We start from the raw sequence: 17,697 nt of genomic DNA, 5'->3' as shown, positions 1-17,697 counted from the left end.
ACAAAAACAACAGCAACAAACAAATAAAGAAAAAGCCCTTTTTAATTCCTTTTTAAGCAAACAAATAAAATTATGCAGCTCTTTTCAAAACATAACGGGCCAACCACGAAAACGAGTACGAAAATGTCGCGGCGTAGGGATGCAGGATGGATTGTGGTGGAGAAGAGAGTCGAAAGGAGCAGAGAACGTCGCACGGCACGGCACGGCAGAGAACAGTACAGCAAGCAGCAAATAAATATGCACAACTCCCTGGGGTGCCTTCAACGCAGCCATTATGACGTGAAATGTTCAAAAACACATTTCGTGCAAAATAAAAAACAAAAACGAGAGAAGCCAGCAAACACACAGCAGAGAAAGAAATGAAAAGCCAAAAAAAAAAGCGTGGAAGAAACAGGGAATTATGTCTGAGACAGGGACAGCAGACATGACGCGTAACTTTTTGTTTTCTACTCCTCATCCTCCTCATCCTCCTCCTCCGCATGCTCGCGCTGTATGTTTAATGAGCTAAACGGAAGGAAGGAAGTCAGTCAGCGCGACGATGACGACGAGAAGACGACAAGACAAAGTCAGTGGCAGCAGCAGCAGCAGCAGCAACGTAATATAAAATAAATAAAAATGACAACAAAAATTTAAAAGCCACGTCTCGCCCTTATAGCCAAATATTTGAGAATCTGCTCTAGCCTGGCGTTGTTATTGTTTAGATTGCCATTGTTGTTGTTGTTGCAAAGTTAAGAAAAAAAAAGTTGAAAATTAGCGCGACATTTGCAACGCCCGTCTGTCACTTTTCCTTTTAGCCCAGCCATCATATAAAAGAAAATTTCAAACTTTGATTTGCTCGCTTCTTGGCAGCTTTGCTTGCGCAGCTGTTGGACAGCCAGACAGCCAGACAGACAGTCAGAGAGACTTCTATATAGATTCTGAGGCCGGAGAAGCAGACGCATTAAAAAATTTAATTTCTCCGAGGCAACTTTTCGCGGCTTCATTTTGGTTGGCCATTAAACTGGCATTAAATTAAGGTTAAGAGTTTTGTTTATGATTCGCTGATTGTCTGCTGCTTAGGATTTGTGAGCACTTAAGAATGGCAGTTGCTTGGTTGTAGGACTTAAAGTATTTGCGAATTATGCAAACAAATGTTTTGTTTAAGCAACAGTAAGAAATGTATTTAAAGAAGAAAAGAAGTGTTGTAGAACTTTTGAAAAATTATTTAATAGGTCGTCTGCTCCTGCATTTAAAAAATCTGTCTTCCTTATTCTCTCTACCCTTTTATTAATTTTTTTTCCTTACAACTAAGCATAGCACTGGCTTCACAATGCACAAAGGACCTTTGCTATTTTCAAATGTCAGAAATAAAAATTAATTTACACTTTATTATATTCACAATAAATAAAAAAAATCCGTCTTCCTTGCTCTCTCTACCACTTTTTTTTTTTTGACATGCATTTAAGCATAACATTGGCTGTACAATGCACAAAGGATCTTTGCTCTTTTCAAATGTCACTTTATTATTTTAACTAAATATTTGTTATTTGAAGCAAAGCAAAGCAACGCTCAGCTTTGTCAAAAGCATGCAATTAGCAGTGATGTATATTTTTTGATTAACTCCCACTCCCTGCTCCCTATCTTGATGATCATTATGAAAAGGAGCTGTGTCAGCAAGAAGCATCGCAACTCATAATCATCATCATCACTTAGTCTATGCACGGTTTAAACTTTTTTCATCACATTCTTGCCTTTTCAGCCCCGCTCTCCCCAAACTTTGGCAAAGTGATTTTCATAAATTAAAACGGAGCGTCAATGCCACGTAAATGCCAAACACATGCCTCAATTTTGCAGCCAGTTGCAGACGTTTTTCATTGTCAGTGCGCGCCCTAAAAGGTATGCTACAAAAAGTAAAAAGGAAAAGCAAAAGCGCAACAAAAAACGCACAAAAAAAACAATAAAAGCACAAAAGCGCACACAATTGCTGGCAGTCGGCTGCACAGCTCCTTCTGCTGTTCCTGGTGTTGTTGTTTTCTTTATTACCTTGGAGATTAATTAATTGCGAGGCAAAAATATGCTACAAGTTCAACACGATCCCAACCAAACTGCTTCTCTGTCAGTCATCATTTCCGGATCCCTGCCCTCCCTGCCTTACACCGCCGGCATTTATGAGCGGCGCATACAAAAAAGTAATAATAAATAAAAACAACAACAACAGCAACAGCAACAACAAACATGGCAAATTTTTGGGCTCGCTTGTTTTGTTTATGGCTTTTCTTTTATAAAGTGGAAAATGCAGACAGCATTGTTTGTTATTTATTGCCATTTTGATATGAAGCCTTTACTGCCAGCAGGCATTCGAGTGGTTGGCTGCCTGGGACTGAGGGGTGGAGAAGGCTGTTGGTGTTGAGTGGTGCCAGTTGCCACCCTTATGTAGGCACACACACACATAGACTCCCTCACCCCTGCCATATTCCATACATAACTAACACAAGTATGATTTGGAGCCAACTCAGCCCCTGTCGCCATCATCAAAATAAACGCAAAAATTAGCGGCTTGCTTGTTTGTTTGCCTTTATCAATAGCTTAATTGACTGACAATGGCAATCGATTAGCATTCACGATTTTTGTGGTACTTTCTCTATTTTTACCGCCGCATTTGGGCCAATTTTGGCAATCAGTTCACTTACTGTCCGTTATCTGTCAATTTACGCTTTCCATTTGCCATAAGTTGGCGCTAATGGAGTGTGCTTTTTGTTCTCTTTGGAAATTTAACGCACTTGCAGGTTTTCAGAGTCTATATTTATATTTCATTTGAGGTTGTCAAAGCAAAAGGTTTAACATTTGAACCAAACGATTAGAAATTTTAAATTTAAATTTTAAATAATAATAATTATCCCAAAAATATACCTTATAAAATACATTTTAAAAAGCAATTTCCACAACTAAAGAGAACTAGAAAACTCGTTTAAAAGCAACAAAATAATAAAAAAAAACAACCCTCTACCTTTTCGTTTGGTTTTAAAAGCGTTTTGTGGAAGACGAAGCTCCAGGCCACACGCTTTTGAAGTCAAAAGTTTTGATCTTTTTTTTTCGGAATTGAAAGCATTTAACATTTTGCAAATTATCAAACTTACTAACTAGCAGTACCTTCAAGGGTACAGATATGGCGTTCGGGATTTACAAAAATCAATTTTTCTAACCGCAAGAAATATACAAATTTTATATAAATTATTTTGAGTCAACACAACTGTCAATTAAGCAAATTATTTCGGAAAAATTACACAGAAACAAATTTTTAGTAAATCTTAAATGATTATCTTAGTTAGTTGATTTATTATTTCCTTTAAGCAGTGTAGGTTTATTTTTGCGACAACTGGAATGAAGGAAGGGTTCATGGAGCGCCGAAATTGAACTCAAATGCTGCTTAGCCCAAAAGAAAGCGTTTATTAAATAACTAAAGTATTCAATTTACATAGAAACAAATACATAGAGCTGCCGGGAAACTTAATGGGAAAAAGTTTAATTCGGAAAAAGTTCATTAAATAATTAACAGATAATTTAGAGCTTTTAATAGAGTTTGTAAATGTCAACTAACAGCGAAATGCTTTCAAAGTTCTCATAATCAGCTGTCAATTAAGCGAATGACATTTTTGTTTGTTCAGGCAGCATGACAGGCATGTGTCTCCATAATCCCCATAAAATAAGCTTTCAATATGCTAGTACATACTATGTATGGTTGTAGTTGTTAGTAGTTGTCGAACCCTTTTTGGCATTGAAATCAATTTGACCAAAAACCACATAAATTTCAATAAATGGACAAAAACAAAAACTGGGCTACCACATAAATATAGACATATATAGTATTTTCACACAGTGTACTACAGAGGGAAGGACAAAAATGTGCCTAAAGAGGAAAACGAAAAGCAAATGCTTTGTAAACCGAAACACAAATAAACTTAGAAGCGCTCGGACTGGGGACTGGGGTAGAGGAGTGGAACGCGAATGACGTCGACAACTCAACTGACAAAATAAACAAAAAGGGTAAACTAAGGAGAAACTAAAGCACAGAGTGTTGTTGTGGTGGGTGTTATGCAAGCGATTTCATTGTTGTTCGCCCCGGCCCCGTCCTGTGGTGGGGTTAACAAAGCGTAATGTAAACGAACGAAAATCCACTTGCTGTTTTGGGTATACGTTTCCTTCTTTTTTTCCATATATACACGAGGCAGATAACTAACGAAAATGGAAACAACAAATACAATTTAAGCTGAGAAAATCAAAATGTAGCATAAACAAACACAAGGCGGCAGCAGGACGACGACGACGACAGCGGCAATAGCAGCAGCAGAAGCAACTGTGAAAAGCAAATGGAGCCAATAATACAGGAACAAAAAAAGTAAGGAAAAGGAGCAAAATGGCGAAGATTGCCAACATAAGGGTATGGGCGCAGCAGTCTCGCCAACAGGAAAGCGTATAAATGAAAAGAAATCGAAACCGATTGCTGGGCAACAACCAGCAATTGAGGCAGAGAAAAAAAAACACGATAAGCGGCCCAGGCAGCTAAACCAAGCACAAAGCCGACCGACCTGCCTCCACACTCCTCCACCCTCGACCCTTCCTTCTCGGGCCAACAAACGATGGCATAAATGAATGCTAAGCAGGCCCAGTCGGAGCCAAAAGCCCTAGGGAAATGCTAGAGCAGACCAGGCCAGGCCAGGCCAGACCAGACAACGAACCAACCAACCAGCCAATACACACACACAACAGCGAGACTGAGTGGCAAGGCTTTTCATAATATTTTTAGACATTTGACTTTTGATTGAGCGCATTACACGAAACTGGCAACTCTACCATTGCTGGCAGCCGTCCATTGGCCTCCATCTCCCCCCACCACCCGCCACAGCCATGACTTGTGCAATTTATTTGACTCACTACTCTACAGGCAAGTATTGTTGGCGTTTTGATTCTTGCCAGCGACACGCTAAATCAAGCCAAAAACCAGGCGCTATAAAATTAGATTGTCTTGGCTTAAGGCGCAGGATTTGGTTGCCAGCCTGCCTGACTGGACTTATTGAAAATCTTAGTCCACCATCTAAATGGTTGCAGCTGCGCTTTATTACCTGTTTTGTTTATCAACTTGTGCGCATTTTTTTTACTATTTCGCGCGTGTTTTACATAACAAGAAAGCAGCTTAGTTGTAAGAAATCAAACTGTATTTATTTGTGGGAATAATATTGAATTATAAACTCCTTCCTCAGGAAAGTTTTTCAAGAAAAATGCGAGTGAACAATTTTATAAATATATTTAAGATAAATTAAATAAATAAGTAATACATTAACTGATAATTTATCTTATTACTTATAGCTGGAGGAGCTTTGGCAGTCATGGACATGTATGATGAGAATTCAGGCTTTGGAATATCGCCAACACTTTTGATTAAAGAATTGCTTAAAATATCAATTAAGGTACTTTTTTAAAGCACTACTCTGCTACTATCGAATAATCGCAGTAAACAATCACTTTTGAAAAAGTTATTGAGAAAGTTCTTATCTTTATCAGAGTATTTGCTTCGACGACTCACACATCCAGTTCATTATTTACAAAAGGCAATTCCTGGCTTCACTCTGGCTTTTTTGGAAGCTACTAATGTTAATTAAAATATGTGTGATAGAGTCTAAAGAATCTGTCTCGTCACGACCAGTAGAAGTGTAAAATTATATATATTTTATATTATTTCTATATATTTATTTCAAATTGTTATTTTTCTCCAATTAACAGCCAAATGAAACATTCCTTTTAACTTAATGCGACTAATCAGTCATTGTTTACAGTTAAATAACAATGCAAATGGTATTTTGTGTTTGTAATTAATTTCCATTCTAATTCACGCATTCTACGAGTAATTCCTTTTAAGCCACAACAACAAACTCAGCTTCCATTAAAATGAAATAAATGCTAATGCATGTAAATAAACTATTTCACCAGATATCTGTACTTATTTACAAAATTATAAATGGCACGCAATCTTCGGACCTTTCACACTCCACAAACAATTCACATGGAAACCACAGCGCATTGACCCCCCAAAATTCCATCTAAGGATATTCCAATTTGTTAAGCCGAAAAGTGAAAAGCGAAGCACCACACACACATACATGCTTGTACATGAAAGCTCATGTACGCGTGCCCTTGTGTTTTATATTTATTTATTTTTTTCTCCCATTTCGGGTTCTGTGCCGCAAAAATAACTCAGCTCGTTAACTGCACAAATAACATGTCAGCACTTTCGGCAGTAGCCTGCAAACAGGCAACCAACCAACCAGCCAAGCAGACAGCCAACCAGCCAAAGAGGCAAGCCAACAGACCGTCAACAACAAACAGCGTCGAGAACGCACCACAAATTTGCGGAACGTTTGGGTCCCAATCATTACTCAAGTGTCCTTAAACAGTAAAGTCAGTAAAAATAAAATAAAAAACATTTGTGCGAGCGCCCAGCAAATGAAACAAAGCACCAACCGAACGAGAAGTTGGTTTAATGCCCAACCAAAAGTATTAATCAACAAACACGCACACACACACACACACACACTCAAGCGACTCTCTACAAAGTGTATACAAAAAAACAAAAACTTCATTCGCTGCACGGATGAAAAAATAACGAAAACCAATAACTAATCGTTGTGTTCGGCAAAAGGCCACGATGGCCCTGACGACTAGTGCTTCAGAACTCCACTTGTTTAACCAAAACCCAAAAATTAGTAAATGAACAAGCCAAAGAAGAGAATTTGTTGCTGCGGTTTTTAGAAAATAAAATAAAATTTTACTGCCCACAAGTGCGGCCGAAACTGAAAATACTTTACAGTGTGACATTCCAGCGGCATTGTTGTCGAAAAATGGAACTCACAACAATTTGAAAAAGCCAACATTAATACAAGATTTTGAGAATAAAAAGGAGGCCAGACTTTATTAATAATGCTAGATAATAACTTAATAACTATTTATGGTCGGGGAAAAGAAAAAATGAAACAAAGCTGCGCATTATTAGAGTTATCAGGAAAATGTCACTGTTTTTAATTTCAATTATTGGATTAAAAAAATAAAATGAATAAATAAATATATTTGCTGGCTAGTGTTAAAAAATTCTCTTTGGCGAGGCTTTTTGGGTGTAGAGAACGGCGTTATCACAAAGAATTATTAATATAGAAACTATTTTGGCCAATCATGGAAAATCTTTTTGATGATCAATGATGATTATGACAATTGTTTAAAAATTGAATGAAAGACAAAGCCGAAGAAAACTCACAAAGAAAACAAGTAGAGACTCAATCAATATATAAAACAATGAAGCCATTAACAAAAATATATTGAAAAATATATATTAAATCAGATGACCTTCAATCTGAATCAGTATCAGCTGATATGCCTAATAATCTTGCTTTTAATCTGTAACTTTAAAATATGAACTTGTATATAATAATTAATCAGGTACCCGGCAATACCCGTAACTAAAGCAATAATTTGAAGTCAAATTCCAAGATCGTGCTTTGAAATAACATTAATATCTGACGTCGTTGTGTGTTTGGCGACAAATTATAAACTTCGATATTGTTGAGTCAAAATAAACATTCCCATTCTACAATCGTTCTGTATCTTTACAGCGAAATATCAATTAACTTATACTTCATAATCTGATCTCTCGCTTAGAGACTCCTCTTCTTTTAGCAAAAGATTAATTTTTTTATCACTCACAAATAACACAAATAAGTTAAATAATCCGTTCAAAACCAGCTCAATATATGCGTCCAAAGAATTGATCATTAAATCACACTGTGGTGGACTGGCAACATATGGTGAGTGGTGGCTAAAGTTTTTGTGTGGACCCCACAAATAAAGTAAATAAAATATAAAGCAATAAAAAAATATTGGCTAGCATCGCCACAACGATGAGATGAGAACAAACTCAGAAAGAAAAAAGTAAAAGTGAAAGTTCAGCCGCAGAGCATTAATAAAGCGAACCCGCTTTCTAGTACCAGCGTCAAGCGCCGTTTGCTATGCTACACTTTTTTTGCACAACCACAATTTGGAAACTATAGTGGCAGCAGCAATGGTGGCGTTGGCGGCTCTCAATGTTTATTTCTATTGCATGCAGCAGCGCCTCGAAAATTGCGGTTAGTATACAACGTTTCTTCCATTTTCTCACTCACTGCTTTCCTAGCAACATTGCTTTTCTTTTTCGTTGCTTTTCCAAGTGTTTGTTGTTTGTATTTATATCTATGTGTACCTATGTGTGTGTGTGTGTGTGTGTTTGTTTCGTTGTAACTGCGTTGCGGTCTCGACTGCAGCAGCAACGTTAGCTACAGTTGGCTGACTCTTTCCCCAAAACGATGGCAAAACAAAAGCTCTCGAATAGCTTGCAAGGATGGGGTGAGGAAAGTGAGGGGAGGGCTCGAAGGATTGGATTGTAGGTGCTTGCTGGGTGTCCCGACCAAAAACGCAATACAAGCTGTGCCATGTTAGCGCCTGACAGTCTCTATCTGTCTCTATGTGTGCGTGCATCGTCGTCGCCATCGCCATCGTCGTGTGTTTCGGGGCTTGGTTCATTGATTTTGGTGTGGAAATGAACTTTGCTAGTTTTTTGGGTTTCTGCGGCAAAGTCCTTGCTGGTTGTTCACCATTTTATTTTTTGTTGTTTTCTTCTTCTTTTGGTCAGTGCCCCACAGATTTTGGCACTATGTGTGCATACTATTTGTTTTTCTCTTATTTATTTTGTGGTCTATTTTGTTTATGCAATTTTGGTCAGACATTTAAAGGGCAACCAATAAGTTCGGCTTTGAATCCCTTTTTATTGCAGCCAGTTATATTGAAGGGAGTGTGGAGCGGACGAGTTGGCAGAGTTGGCGACTCAATATCCTATTTCTGCGTAACAAACGGCAGATTATGGGGATCAGAACAAGAAAACAAAAGGGCAACATAGGCGAGTATCGGTAGTTATGCGGTGTTACTAACCTATTTAAAGTTGAATCGGACGGTTTGGAAAATACTTTTATTTATAAGATCTTTTTTCTCGACAAATTAAAGAGATGAAAAATCAGAACAAAAGGAAAAAGGAAAAATACAATGAAACAAATTATTAATTAATTATTATTTTTTAAAAATTAATATTAACTTAAAGTTAAATTGGACGGTTAGGAAAACACTTTTATTTAACCTTGAAAATATGAAGCAACTAAACAATAACAGACCTGGGAAAAAGTACAATGAAACCAATGATTAATTAGCCCGCTTCTCAATATTTTCAAATTAGTATTAATTTAGCGAATACCTTCAGTTCTCTGCGCAACTCAGCAGCAGATTATGATGGCAGCTGTTACTAAACATGCCGAGTCGCATACAAATATCGCGCATACGTCATGTGTGCGTTGCGGGAGTGGGAAAATGACGAGAGACGGGAATACATTTACCCAATTTCTCATGCATGTAATTTATATGCAACTTTCCTTTTATTTAAATAACAAATTTGCCACCAAACAGCATGAACAATGAAACGCTCACACACACACACACACACAGACAAACCTATATACACACATGTTCAGCCACATACAAGCCAGTGGAATTCTTGCAAATAAAATTTTCATAAAACAATAAAGGTGAAAAGTACACACACACATGCATCTTTAATTCAACTGCAATGGGATAAGATAAAATAAAAGAAAAAGAGGAAGAAGTAGGATTCTCCCAAATGCGAGTATGCAAATGCCAAAGAAGCAGCAGTGGAGGACTGAAAAAATTGCATATGCTGATTTCGATTTCACTGCGAGATAGAGGAAATGGAATGCGGGCGCTTTAGTGGGTTAGGCGTGTTACTGCGCGCCGCAAAGTATGCAACAATAAATTGCCGCTGGCCCTGAAACGCCAGTGTGGTGCGGCAACGAGCGACCCTCACTAAATTAGTTCGTTTGGCTTGGGGTCGTCGAAAGCAACAACTGCACATAAAACGCGACTACAATTGAAATGGAAGACGGCTGCTGTTGCCACGACAATGCTTTTATATATAGTACTATATAATATGCACATACCCTACACACATAGGAAAAAGCATAAGAAAAGCAATCATTCCCTTAGGGGTCATACGAATTGCAACGATACCAGCCAAATGAATATACGTTTTTATGAAAAGAAAATTTAAATTATCGAATAACTAGTAAGGAAAAAAAATTGCTAATTACTAACAAATTATATATAAATATTATTATTATATATTAATAATTATAAATAGCAACAACAGCTCATTTCTGTGAAGTTTCTTGAACAATGCGCTGCTAAATTATCGTTTAAAACTGTCACAGAAGTTAAACAATATTCCGATAAAGATGCTTGCAGGGTATACATACGTTTATTCGTTTGTGCACATATTTACATATGAATGTATAATTCTGAGGGTGGCTGCTGCTGCCACAGTTGTTGCCGTAATTGTTGTTGTTGTAGTAAATGCCGGCAAACAGCAGAAGCTCACTAGGTAGATGATGGTGGCAAGCAAAAGTTCAAATGTGGCATTCATCTCACAACCATTCTGTGTTTGTTACTTCCCTTCTCTCTGCTCTCCAGTCTCTACTACTATATGTTCAGTCACATACATGTATAAAGAATGAACTCTGCCCTCACTCACTGACTCACTCACAGCTGCACACTCATACATATGCAACACAGTCTTGCGTGTCCAAGTCTACAAACACACACACACACTGCTCGCCTCACATGCACGACACTTAAATAAATGAAAAACCATCACTTTTGTTTACTTCTATTTGTATGCACATTTGCGTTTCATTTTGTTCTTCTCGTCTTCTCATGTATTTTTGTTGATTCTGTTTTGCTCTCTGTTTGCCTCACAAACACACCCACACACACATTCACGTAATTATTATTATACACACATTTCATTTGGAACTGTCATTAATATCCTTACTTGCACCACAAATTACGTATACGTCACGTGCACACACACAGGCGGCTGCCATTTTAGTTTGTTTGACTATTCAACTAATTTGCTTGTACAGTATACACACACACACACATACACGCACGCATGCACACACACACTCACACACAACATGCAAAATGTTGAATATTCTTTGATTTTGATGTCAGCTAATTGCGTTGCAACACGCGCTTCAAAGTCAACGGCCGTTGCATTTGCCAACTATTTGTGGCACAGTCGGAAATAAGCAAAACAAAACTGAAGCCACTCCTTTTTGTACTGCAGACGCAAATTCCAACAAACTTAAATATATATGCTGAGCTCTCTCTCAACTAAAACTAAAAATAATAACAAAGCCAAAGCAATAACAAATAAATGGTGTTGAAATATAAGAGCAAGCACATTGGGCTGAAATGTAGAAGATATACTTATATACCCGTATATATATTTTCCTACAACAATTGAAACTTAAATTATTAGGATTAAAGAAATAATGTCTGTTCTAAACAATTTAGAGAAATGTTCTACTAATATTAAAATACCTAATTATATATTCGAAAAATTCAATTCAATAAATATCTGGAATACATAACAAAATGTCTCCAAACTTAGCAGAATTTTGAGGGGCGCGAATAGCAGCCATGAAAGGTAATTGACTACTATTGTTTTTATCAAGAAATTAAAGCGAGAGGTAACTTGAAATTCAATTAAAATTGGAGCATAACTAAACATATATATTTCCAAAATAGAAGTTTTTATATTATGAAAGAATATTTTGCTTCCATTTCAGCACTTTTGTATTTAACTTTACAAAGTTATTAATACACTTTCTTTCTTTAAATGAAAGCAAAATATTTATTTCAATTTTAAGTAGTTTTTAAAAGAATAATGAAAGATCTGTCAGCCTTTCTTAGCCTTTAATTACAAATATTGTATTTAAAACTAAAAGCTATGTTTCAAATTAATCTCAAAAGCAATTCTTTACACATTTACACACAAAATGCAAAAAACAGCTGTTTAACATTTCTTGATTGCGATTAAGGCAATCAATTGATAACTTAATTAAAAAACTAATAGTTTAAGTAGCGGTTTTGCAAAGGACATCAGGGAATAGATAAGCCATTTTTAGTTTCTACATAAATAGTTACTCCAATGTGCTTTGACTACAGCCTTCTACACACTTGTTTTTATCGGGATGCGTATAAAAATAAATGCTACTTCGCTGCTTTCATGACACATAAAAATAAGTCAAGCAAAGGTGAAAGGCAGACGCAAGTAGCGACACCATCTCTAGCAACAGCACATTCGTGACAAACAACCCACAAAGTCAGACGCCCCGAGAAGGCGACGCCAACAACATCCTTACATTTGCATGTGTGAGGACCACTGGGGAACAACAATGCCGCACACTCGTATGTGAATGGAATGGTAGCAGGCATATAAGTTTGGCTTATTTGTCGTGCCTAGGCGACTGCTGGCCATTTGTTGGCAACAAATCAAAGTAAAACACGAAAACAATATGTCAAATGTTATTATACATTAAATTAGTTAAGCCAGGCAGCAACAGCAGGAAGTCAAACAAAGCCAACGAGTGTAACGTTAAGGTCACACTTGCACGACTCTTCAATACACTTACAGCCAATTGTTTTTATACAGCTATAGCATGTATTGTAACGATATAGGTGTATGTTATTTCACTAAAAAATATGTTGCACTAATATTGGCTTCTGTGGGAGATATATAGTCCTCCGATTAAAAAAAAATTCAAATTTCTCAAGACAATTTCATAAACAAACAAGTTATTGTACTTTGCGCTTGGCTAAGACAAGTCCACTCACTAAGTTTCGTCCATGTAGTTATTATAGTTTAAAAGTCCTTGGTGTTCATACAGTCGAACAAACGGACAGAATGACACGTCTGGGTCCACCTTCTACCTCTTGAAGCCAATTATTATAGAGTATATAGAGCCATGCAGGACTGACTTACAGTGTCTGAAGTCTGTTGTATAATTGGTGTGTGAGTTCGATTCACGTTCCCTTCCGCTCTCCTCTCTTGTGGCCTGCTTCTGACATATGCGTTTACTGCCTAAAGTAATTTGCCACTGTGCCTGTACTTTTGTGTTAAATGTGACATTTTCGAGTCGGTGGGCTGTTTTCCTATTTTTTGGAAGCATGTCTGCGGTTGTGTGTGTGTTTGAGCCGAAATTCCAATTGCTTAACTTACAATTGTATATTGCATGCTCGAAGGCGTGCACGGCTTGTTGCTGTTCACTTGCTTGGGTTGGCGTGTTTACATTTTGGTTACATGACAGGCTACACTCTCTGGTGTGCTTTGTTAGTGATATCGATGGGTCTTCTGGTGTACTACTTTAATTCGTGGAAGTATTTATGAGTGTATTCATTTAGTACAGAACACATCTGTTTTGAAGTCGACTTGCAGTTCTTTCTTTCTTCAATTGAATGTCTACTTAACAGCAGCACGAAAATATTTAGTTTTCATATACAGCAGTTTAAAAGAATTACCGTTTATTGTTAAGAAATGATTTAAGAATGTTCAAACTGGCATACATACATGCAGCCCTCTATTATGAATATGCATATGAACATTCCCCGGCTTTCACTTTAAAGTTTACTTTAAACAGATAATTCTGACAATTAGTAGTCCATTTGGACTGAGAAGGTAAGTAAAATTGTAATATTAATTTACCACATGTGAGTAAATCGAAATGAATCACATGCTGTGAATACAACTTGTTATTTCTTTCTTAAGTTGAATTTAAATGCATTCATGAATCGAAAACTGCAATATAGAATAGAATAGCAAAGAATACATTCGAAATCAACTATTCAATATCAATTATTTTTAATAAATTGAACTACATCTGCTCTTTCCATTAACAGAGCCTAACACCGATAACTTTTCAGTTTACAAACTAACTAATTGCACATAAATCATCATTCGTTACCATCGAAAATCAAATAAGCAGCCTCAACTCATATTCATTGCCATGTCAATCAGTTAGCCAGACTTTAATGCATTTTCCCTGTACATTCCAACCAGCAAACGTCGGGCTTGTTGATTTTAGTTAATGAATTAAGTTTGTTTTTAAAACAATTTTTTGTTATGCATTTTTCAGCATTTCAGTGGGGAGCTCTCACCCTCTCCCCATCTTTCCCCAACCATTCATATATCTCAGTTGACATGCAAACATGCAATGTGGAAGCAAGCAATAAAACCCAACAACAAAAACTGAACAAATAAAAGTTGATTACGGTGAAGTTTATACACGAAAGTATTAATTAGCCATGTTTCTGTATTTGGATGTGGGGTGAAAAATATTTATGAATAAAAGTCAGACATTTACAAAACTACAAGAGTTCGCTTAAATGGAGGTGATTTACGAGTATGTATAATAATAAACCTTTCAAGTGGGTTTACTTTTTTTTTTGCTTTCACTATTTGTCTGCAATGAAATAGTTCATATTCGTTTTTCATCAACCGATTGATAGTTGAGAACTTTAAAAGGTGATCAAATAACAAATGGAAAATAAAACGAAATCACTTAAAATATTTGGTTGTGTATTAATTTTTTTGTGGATGTTTTCTTATTATTAAAGGGTAGACTAGTTTTTCTGATGAAAGGCATGTGATTAAATAAAAAATTACTTAAAAGGGAATGCCCTTTGTTAACATCTTCGAAACTAAATAGGCTGAAAATGTCGATCAAAAGCTCAAATTAGCATTCATTTCTTGAAGAATTTCTTTAGCAAAAAATCTTTAGATGTTTTGAGGATGACCATTTCGACTTTCTTTTAAAAATATTTATTCTTTATTTAAAGCAGGACAATTATTAAATTATATGGTAGCATTGGATTCGTTCAATCATGCGTTCTGTCATGATGTTTAAGCTAGATCGCTTTTGAATTGCCATTATCAAAGGATTGAAATAAGATGTTGGCTAACAAATTCAAAATAGCAAATTATATTTTAAAAGTTTTCAAGACCTTAATTGCATGAGTAGTTGCATGTATCAGTCAACAAAAATATAATCAAATTAAAAATAGGTTTGGAATCAATAAAAATATTTTCAATGGAAATAAAATGGATAAAATCGTCACTTCTGTATGTTTTTCATCACACAATTTGGATTAAAAGAAATATAATTATAATTGAAGATAACGTGAACTTGGTTTTGGGAATACTGTAGTTTAATTATAAATGAAATAAATACGTGTATTTGTATTAGCACTGCCATGTTGAAGGGTTATTTTCGATTAATTGTAGGAGGAGGCACATGCAAAATGAAATATTTGGCGCTGGCACTCACCTATCCTTTAGGCAAATTTTGTACTCTTGCTGGGAGTCATAGTCGCTACTGTTATCGTAGGAGGCGGCCGCCGCCGATTGTCGCTCGCGTTCGCGCATCTGTTGGAACTCCTGTTGCTGTTGCTGCTGCTGCTGTTGTTGCAGTTGTTGTATGTTGGCCAGCTGCTTGTGGAAGAGCTCCTGTTGCGATTGCAAGAGCTCGTGATGATCCTGCAGCGCAGCGTATTGTGAGAGTTGATGTTGATATGGCGACTGTTGCTGGGGTTGTTGCTGCGAATGATGATGTTGCTGGACAGGCGACACAGGTCGCATGGGTCGCTGATACGGATGATGATGCACGTTCGTATGATGAGTCTTTTGCAACTTGTGATTGCTGTGGCTATTATTATTATTGTTGTTGTTGTTGTTACTGATGCTATTGTTATTGTTGTTGTTGTTGTGATGCTTGCCATGGCAATTGGTGTTGCTGTTGTTGCTGGCATGGTGCAGGTTGTGACTGCTATTGCCGCCATGATTCAGCTGCGTCATTTTGTGGCAATTGCTCTCAACATTGCCCAAACCAAACTCCAGTTCTGCCTGGGCCTGTTGCTCGTACGCCTGTTGGGCCTGTTGCAGGCGTTCCCGTTCATTGCGCGGCGAATTCGCCAATTGTTCTGCAGGCGGTTCTATTTCTACTGCCGAATATTCGTAGTCCACAGGCACATGTTGCTGGCCGTGCTGCAATTGTTGCTGTTGTTGCTGCTGCTGCTGGTGTTGATGCTGGTGCAGATGTTGCTGATGATGCGGGTGATGATGTCCATTGCTGCTGGGCTTATTGGCGCCAGTCACGGCGCCCGTGCCGGGCGTGGCCGCTATTTTGCCCGCCAGCGCGTCAAGCGAACTGAGCATATTCAAATATTCTTGCAACACTTGTGGTGGCACTGCAACGGCAACAACAAATTCTAACTTATAATATGGTCAATAGCTGGCGTTCTGTGGCTTCTTGTCGATTGCGTCAAATATACAGCATTCGCTCTGCGCGTACATGCATGCAGCTTTCTATATACTTGCTCGTTTCTAATTTGCCTTTTTCTCCTCCAATTTCTCAATCAATCAATGTTTTTAATATCAATGGTTTTTTTTTTCAATGCTCTTGAGTTAATGCGTTTTGCTTTTCTCTTGGTTTTATGTTTCAGAGTTTTGTTTACTTTGGTTTTTTTTTCTATTTTGCCTGGTGAAGAAGTTGGGAGGCAAATTTCTTGGATTAGTACAACGACAAAATGAATAATATTAGTAAGATGAGGGGCGAGTAGACAGCGCTAAGAAATGAGCCCAGCAGAGCTACCAAAACCAGAATTAAAAGGCAGCGACACATGCTGCTGACCTTGACACTCACACACACACACATACACACCAACTGCTGTCAAGCAACTTTTGTTTTGCCACCTTCTTCAAATGGCCTTCTCTTGCCACAATAAAAACATGTCATTTTGTTTATTTACTCATCTCTTTCTTTCCATTTTGTTTGCATGACTTGTGTGTGTGTGTGTGTGTGTGTGTGTGTGTACCGTATCTTTTGTTGCGATGCCTTTGTGACTTTTTCAACATCTTGCTGCTGGTTTTGAGTGGTGTGTGCGTGTGTGTGTATTTATTTTGTATCTTAGGTCAGCTACATTTCACTTAAGCTGCTCAGAAATGCTACAAAATGCCAACGCACAAGCACTGTGACAGCACTCACCCACTCACCCACTCACACACACATGCACACACACACACACACACACACACTCGTTCATTCATGTGCTGCTGTTAGAGTGTGCGGTCGTAGAATGCAAACAACACTTGAGCAACTTGCCTGCGGACATTGTGGCTGTGCAGAGCAGAAGAGCAGCTGTTGGCATAAAAGAAAGCTGTGCCTTCATTTTTCAAGCCCCATGCCCCATGCTGCGGTTTTAAAGTCATGCCGTTAAGTATGCAATATAGATTTTACAAAAGATCTTTCATGAATATATTTAACTGAACCCATAAACGCTTCTTGCAGTCTATATTTCAACCTTTATGGTTCATTTAAAATGAAAGAGATTTCATTTATACTTTTATACATTTATACTTACTTATAATATGCACTTAAATGAAAATGAGAGATAAAAATAAACCCTTTTATATACTTGTATATCGTTCATTGTAAGTTTAAAAAAAAATGAAAAACCTATAATTAAATAAAGGGTTATCATTTTCATCTCTTCGATTATGTTACTATAAGCACTAAGTTATTCTACGTCAATAGAAAGTTAAATTATACTCGTTTTAAAGAGATTAATTAAAACCGGATACATACTTGAAATATTAAGTAAAAATAAAATAATTTTTATAACACTTTTAAAGTGTAAAAAAATTTAAAATTTGAAATTTAACCAAAGTACAATTCAAAT

At 37.0% G+C, this 17,697-nt stretch overlaps 1 protein-coding gene across 1 annotated transcript in view; it reads right to left on the bottom strand.

Annotated features, from left to right (window-relative positions):
* The window catches only part of LOC115632024 (CUGBP Elav-like family member 2), a 124,391-nt gene extending 107,896 nt beyond the window's left edge, over nucleotides 1-16,495 (bottom strand). The window contains exon 1 of the mRNA XM_030528969.1: nucleotides 15,288-16,495. Within this exon, the coding sequence (XP_030384829.1) occupies nucleotides 15,288-16,174 (887 nt within the window). The 5' untranslated portion in view covers nucleotides 16,175-16,495. The remainder of the gene's footprint in view (nucleotides 1-15,287) is intronic.
* Nucleotides 16,496-17,697: the final 1,202 nt, after the last annotated feature.

Source organism: Scaptodrosophila lebanonensis, unplaced genomic scaffold, assembly GCF_003285725.1.
Source record: "Scaptodrosophila lebanonensis strain 11010-0011.00,11010-0021.00 unplaced genomic scaffold, SlebRS2 tig00001412-arrow-pilon, whole genome shotgun sequence".
Taxonomy (NCBI): domain Eukaryota; kingdom Metazoa; phylum Arthropoda; class Insecta; order Diptera; family Drosophilidae; genus Scaptodrosophila; species Scaptodrosophila lebanonensis.
The sequence above is the reverse complement of the archived record's forward strand: the minus strand, read 5'-3'. Positions and strand labels throughout refer to the sequence as shown.